The sequence below is a fragment of the Zerene cesonia genome, unplaced genomic scaffold, assembly GCF_012273895.1.
Source record: "Zerene cesonia ecotype Mississippi unplaced genomic scaffold, Zerene_cesonia_1.1 Zces_u003, whole genome shotgun sequence".
NCBI classification, from domain to species: domain Eukaryota; kingdom Metazoa; phylum Arthropoda; class Insecta; order Lepidoptera; family Pieridae; genus Zerene; species Zerene cesonia.
Window position 1 is genome coordinate 85,799 of NW_024045133.1, and position 7,403 is coordinate 93,201.

General features: G+C 36.8%; 1 protein-coding gene across 1 annotated transcript in view; it reads right to left on the minus strand.

Moving 5' to 3' along the window:
* Positions 1 to 6,661: 6,661 nt before the first annotated feature.
* The window catches only part of LOC119838431 (U1 small nuclear ribonucleoprotein 70 kDa-like), an 11,995-nt gene continuing 11,253 nt past the window's right edge, over positions 6,662 to 7,403 (minus strand). Inside the window, exons 8-9 of the mRNA XM_038364378.1 lie at positions 7,353 to 7,401; positions 6,662 to 6,801 (exon numbers count right to left, since the gene is read on the minus strand). Of these exons, the coding sequence (XP_038220306.1) occupies positions 6,689 to 6,801; positions 7,353 to 7,401 (162 nt within the window). The 3' untranslated portion in view covers positions 6,662 to 6,688. The remainder of the gene's footprint in view (positions 6,802 to 7,352; positions 7,402 to 7,403) is intronic.

The window sequence follows — 7,403 nt, forward strand, 5'->3', positions numbered from 1 at the left end:
TTACCGGGCGTTACACTTTTTCATAAGTGCCTCCGAGCCGCAACCTAATTTAAGACGTTGTCACGTCAAAAAAAAATTATATATTGTGTGATATACTAGTGGTCCGCCCCGGCTTCGCCCGTGGTACATATATCGTTATATAGCCTATAGCACTCCGGGGCTCACTTGGATGTTATGGGTGAAAGAATTTTTGAAATTGGTCCATCAGTTTCCGAGATCAGTGCGTTCAAACTGTTCAATTTTGTATTATTAGTTTTTGTATTTAAGTTTAAAATTAATGTAAAATACTATATTTTTATCCCTTTAAAGAGTTTTCGATCTGTTCTCAAACGGTTTTTGTAGATAAAGAGAATATACAGATAATTTTTATAATAGAAAGAATTATAAAATATAATTGAAAGATAAGACTGCTTATGAAATGTTGTTATTTTATTAGTTATCTTTGGTTTTAATATAAGGAATGTGCCTTTGGATGTTGTTATAATGAAATAAATGTTTTTAAATGGTTTTTATTGTTTTATTGCTAGTTGTGAGCTGTGGCGTTACACGCGTGGTATCCGGGTAATAGTCGCGTATTTCTATGCTATAATCTATCTCTGTATCAAATTTACTATAATTTATATAGATATAATAAGCTTACATTAGGTGGCCCTTTGCTTGCTCTGCCATAGAAAATAAACAGGAATTAAGGTGCTTCACGTCAGGGTCGCGGACGTATTTTAATCAGCTCCCGTGGCCCCTTCACTCAAGTGGCTAGACGGAACACAGTGGGGTTTTGGTCGGTAAGAATCCGACATAACCCACAGCTCCATCCCCGGGGGCCGTGGGTATCTATGCAAGATTTCCCCACTATAAAAAAAAAAAAAGGTGCTTCACGTCAAATGTAAAAAAAATATATACAAAAATCCAGTTTTCAATTTTAATTGAATGAAGGAGACGTCACTTATAAGCATTTAAGAATGAGTCTCTTGACCCTCCACAGCATCCTGAATCGCAATTTATTTCACTACATAGTATAAAGCAGTCGCTTACCGAGTCTGTCCCTATGTACGTATGTTTAGTTATTCAAATCTCAACGTTTTTTTTAATAGATAGATTGATTCAAGGGGAAGTAATGTATATTAACATCTATTAAACTAATCCGAATATCACGCGGGCAAAAAAAGCCAGTCAGTGGAGGGAGGGGGCAGAGAACCGTTTCCTCACCCTTCCCAGTCCATTCTTTCTTTTCCCTAACCATACCAACCCCATAAAAGCGGGCAGCGCATTCGCAGACACATTTGCGAATGTTCACGGGCGGTGGTGATCGCCTACCATCAGGCGAACCACCAGCTCTGCTGCCCGCTATGACATAAAAAAATAGTCTTACATATAAATACTTCGTAATACCAACCTACTAGCACACAAATCATTTTGACAAATGCGTCATTGCGTTATCAACTGTCCCATGTGACGGAGGACATTACTTCCCCATGGGATGGCAGGACAACGATAGAAAATCTCCGTAAGTTCACAAACATTAGCTATACCCATATAACTATCGCTCGCAACCTGAAGAACTGCAAAGATTGTTTTCCTAAAGATCTGGTTTGAATTATACATTTCTAGCACGACTTATATGACGAAGGTTTAAATTGTTCTATCTATAGGTTCTATTTCAAGTTTTGGTATAGCCAGACTGCTGGTATCTTCCTCTAATCGCATAAAATTAAACTAGGCACTAGTGATGACTTCTTGAACTGTGTATGGCCTGTGTTGCACCGTAAAGAGTAGATTTGTAGTGGTATATAAACAAAAAATTTCATCTTGCCACTTGAGATCATTATTTGACATCATCATCATGACATGGACATAAGGTTCGAAACTTTTCAATAGACTGATAAGCATTTTAAATACGATTTACCCAAATAATAAAACAAGTTTTAATCTTTAATTTGTTGTTACGTAAGTAATTTAAATGAAGATTCTAGTACACAGACAAAAGGATGTTATGCAGTTACTAAATGCAGCTTTAAAAGCTACTGATCTTTATACTGCGATGAAATATAGGTATGTAAAATTTTGAACATTTTTTATACTGTCCATATTATTCGCAGTGTTATTTATTGCGTATGTTTCTATTTAACCGATGAATGCACCAACCAATATAATAGTAAATCTATTTTTAAAATATAAAAAATCGTTTTATTTTTAGTGCTTCGGACAGCAAACGGAAAACACTAAGTGCAAGTAAGTGTCATTTTTTTATTATTATTTTTATTTAATTTCATGTAACTCAGACTCATTTTGTTAGTAACAATTAATTCTTAAAAACTATGTTAGTATATTATGTCAGTATGTCTTATATAAAATAATTGTGACTACTAGGTATGCCAGCCACTACTACAATGCTATAATGGAAGAAGAAAGTTTGCAGCAGTGGTTGACATACCAGCAGTCAAGCCAGCTCGCTATACAGCGCATGATCTCATTTTAAATATCCTATAATATATAATATGCTAGCTTTTTCCTGCGGCTTCGTATGCGTTAATTCGGAGTACTTTAATAGATGTTATTATACATATAAGCCTTCCTCTTGAATGTGATCAATTAAAAAAGCCATCAAAATCCGTTGCGTAGTTTCGTAAATTTAAGCATACAGAGGGACATAGGGACAGAGAAAACGACTTTGTTTTATACTATGTAATGATATTCTAAAACTTTTCGTTTTTTCGTTGTTGCAACATTCTCTAGATGGCGTGGCACAGTATTAGTGGCTATTTATTGCTATTTAACATACTATAGTTGGCCTCGTTTTATATTTAATTACTTTATAATATATCAGTAAAAGAATAAAGAATTTCCGCCAAGATTCGTCCTTTACATTATTACTTTCGTGTAACAAAAACCCTACAGATTCTATATAAAAGATATAATAAACATTTTATAGTATCTTATTTTAAGTTACGATACATTCAGTTTCATTTTAACAGCTGCAAACTAACACACCAGTGCCACCAACTTATCTCTGAAATGATGGGTATCGTCACCATCACTTCAGAATGATAGAATGGTATTATGAATGATATTCCGGGCATCACTTTTAATAGCTTTCGGCGTGTTTAACAATTAAAATTTAGGAAATGGTTGTAAAACCCACAGAGCACTAGAAGTATATCGTTAAAACAACCATATTTTCTTACTTTCCGATGTATCATATATGTATATTGTGTAATTATTTGTTATATGAATATAAATGATCGTATTCTTAATTCTTTAATCCAGATACAGATGCCGAACAGCCGACGAGTTCTTATGTATACCGTAGCCAACGCAGACCGTCCTCGATTTTCCTCAAAAATGGTGTGTGGTGGGTGGTGGTACTGGGGCTTGGGGGGACGGCCGTGGCTTTTACAATTTTATTGTTGAAGTTCTTGAGTCAAGTTCCTGTTAAGCGAGTGCTGTGATAAAATAAATAATGTAACACTGGATGGCGTTTTTATTTTAATAATCAGTTATGGCTGAAGATAGAGAAGATTTAATATACACAGCAAACTTAGAAATAAATTGTTAGCTTAAAATTAAGAGTTTATTCATATAAAACTATGTATCTACGTTCGTCGGTTACCCGTAAAACTTTTAAAAACTCATTATAAACTCGAAAGTTTGTTAGCAGTAGCTACATGCATTGTATGAATGGATGGATGTTACTCCAGCACGTCAAAACCTTTGAATGGATTTTGATACTTGACAATTATGAAGCTTATATACCAGACTAACACATGACCTATAGAATTACTTGATTTTGCCCGTGGATTTGTCCGTGAGTCAAAGTTAGTTTATAATGTTTTTTTTTAATCTGTTACAGTATCTACGACACCTACACTATCTGTGGTATGGAAAAGAAATCGCAAGTACGCGGTCCCGCTTACATGAACGCGTTTAGAGTGAGAGGTCCGATACACGGCGAAAACAGTTGTTTCGCGCGGAATTTGCTGTGCTTTGTTTGGGTCGCCGCTTTTATTATCACGTTGGGTTTAATTACGTGTTTCGTTATAGTTTTGATTCGAAAATATGATTAAATAAATTTAGAATATGTTTGCGTTTGTTTTAAATAATTTGTTTTGAACAATCAGCATATAATTTCATATTTAAAATGTTTACCACTATCTGTCCATCATGATCAGCCCATATATGTTCCTACTACTGGGACACCAGCCTCCTATGAGGGTGCAGGCCTTAATTCACCACGCTGGCACGCAAGTGCGGGTTGGCAGATGTCACATATCTTCGAATTGTTTGATTCATGGACAGGCCGGTTTTGCTCACGATGTTTTCATTCATCGTTTTAAGCAGTGGTGATGTAATTACAGATAAATTGAAATATCAATTTATTTCCTACGTGCTCGCCCGGTCTCGAACCCCGACTTATCGATTTCTAAGTCCCGAGGTTCTTTCCACCGAGCCACCACTGTTTTGTGCTGTCATACCACTGTGTATCTGTGCTTACTAAGGTTTATTTTTGCATAACTGGTTAATGTCTGATGTCGAGTATTCTCCCAAACAGGCCTGAAGCCAGTAATCAATATCGGTTGGTAGTTTTACATGTATACAGACAGAATGGTATAAGTATGTATGTTCTTATATAATGTAACTTTAACAGCTGTTTGGTTTTAGCGTTAAACATTTCAAATTATGTTCATCAGATAAATAAATCAACTATCTCTAGTGAAAACATGGGGTTTTGAATGAAACACCAATATTCAGTTGCTGTTTATTCTTATTACATAGGTATACAGTTTACAAAAATGGAAGATGTGTGGCTGGAAAACAGAAATAATTAGTCAATGTCTCTTGTATTTGAGATTGAAGGATTCAGAAGCAGATTATCGTTTGGTTTCTTTATAAATCCACATCAAATTTATATAGTAATGTTTGATCGTCGCGTTTTATCATGACAAATAATTAAGTGGATATTCATGACCTTTGTAGTGATAGCCATGTACACAATTGCACAAGGTATAGAAATATTAGTTGTTGGGAATTTTTAAATAGAAATAACTCGATCACGAGACGGGATTCGATACCGCTTCATTTTGCCAAGCCGTAACCATGCATAGCCTCTCGGCCACCCGTGATTCCGCCTCTGCTATCGAATTTCTTTTTCAGTTTCATGTGCTTCCTAATCATCTCAATAGATGGCGTGGGGTGCCCCTTTGTTGTTTTGTCCGATAGCCGGTCTACCCTGAGTATTCCAGTCTTTTATTTTTATGCGACTTTTATATTTCACTTTAAAATTTTAATAGAAGTTATAAATAACTTAAAAACTAAACCATTTTCTGATCTGTAAAAGGATTTTTAAACAGAATCTACCCAGGTTACTCAAACAATAAATACATCGTGTTGAAATCTCTACACTTTTAATTTATGTTCTATAATCATTAAGTTTTGTGCGAATTTATGTATACCGTACAAATAACCGCCAAATTGGTAAGACATTTGACACAGCAATCGAGTACGCGAGTGACACCGCGCTCAACACAGAGCTTTTTCATTGTATGGAAATATCTATATACGTTTAAAAACACTACATAGAACAAAGCAGTTACTTACCACTTCTTTGATGAATGCTTAGAGCGGGCGTACACGGACTGCTCGAGCAGTTAACGGCTGAGCGACGTACACGGACCGCTCAAGCGGTCGGCGTTGACTGCTTGAGCAATCAGTTGTTGACTGCTGCAGCTGTCGCTACCAACCGCTCGAGCAGTTGAATTTCTACCGCAGTCTAGTTATGGATTCTGACGAGGAAGCACTGCTTTTGCTGCTTCTGCTCAAGCGGAGACGACGGCGGCGACGTCAAAAGAGAAAATTTTGGATTCATCCTATTTTGGAATTAAGAGAACAACATGGACAATTCCATCATTTGTTTATGGAACTTAGAAGTGATGAAGAAAAGAGAAGAAAAGAGACGCCGCGAGGCCAGAAGAGAAGGGAGGGGGAGGTCGTAAAGCTGTCGACTGCTCTAGAGCCGCCGACGGCTCGAGCAGTCAGTGTATGCCTCGCGACTGCTCGCGAGCGGTCGACAGCACGATGGAATTTCATCATGTAGTTGACGGCTTGAAGCGGTCGCGACTGCTCGAGCAGTCGTGTGTACGGCAGCGAATGAATGGTTATAGTTCATCGTGCGGTCGCGGCTTCAAGCAGTCGGTCATAACTGCTTGAAGCGGTCCGTGTACGGCTGGCCTTAGATCTTTAAAACTACACAACTGATTTTGATGGGCTTTTTAATTGACTGATTCAAGGGGAAGTTTTATATGTTATCATCATCAGCCCATATATGTTCCCACAGCTGGGACACAGGCTTCCTATGAGGGTTCAGGCCATAATCCACCACGCTGGCCAAGTGCGGGTTGGCACATGTCACATGCCGTCGAACTTTTAATTCTTGTCGGTTTCCTCACGATGTTTTCCTTCACCGTTTAAGCAGTGGTGATGTTATCTACATACGCAGATAAATTGAAAAATCAATTTATTTCCTGCGCGCTCCCCCGGTCTCGAACCCCGACTTATCGATTTTGAAGTCCGAGGTCCTCACCACTGAGCCACCACTGCTTATATGTGTTATAACATCTATTAAACTAGTACGAATTGAACAAAAGCCAGTTATAAAATAAAAACACACGAGTCATCAAGTATTTATTTCGGAAATCTAATAATTATAATCATCGCCATTGGCGTCCTCTGGGTTGTATTTATTTTCGTCTTCGCTCGGCTCTTGCTTGATGTGCACGTCCAGGGGCGGTAGGCTGAACTCGGGATAGTCTGAAAATTCATTTCATTTATATTAATTTTTATACGAATAATGCCAAAGCAGTATCATTTCAAAAATTTAATGATAATCTGAAATTCATTCAATTAATTTTATTTTCATTTGAAAAATTTCTAAGCAGTGGCATTAAAGATAATCTTGACTTCATTGCATTAATATTATGTGCATAAATATAAATAATAATAGGAAAAAATTTCAAAGCGGTGGTTTCATTTATAACATATAAAGACTCATATAAGACCTATATATACATATAACTTATAGTAAACTGGTGAATGAGCACACCAAGACATATTTTAGACATATTTCATGATAATTATCACAAAATTCGTGAATTATTAATGAAAAATGTCTGTTATGTCTGTATTATCTGAGAAACTTATAACTGGACACAAATTCACATTATATCTAACATTTACTTACAAATCCTAAATGCGATGCAACAATTTAGTTATTTTGTGTCAGTGACGCCACACTCACATTCAGTTTCAATACCAGCTTCGTTGCCCAGCATATCAGCTCACAACCCCAACAACCAACTCACCATCATGCGGCTCCTCTTTGATCTTGATGTCCTCCGGCTTGACCTTCGGCT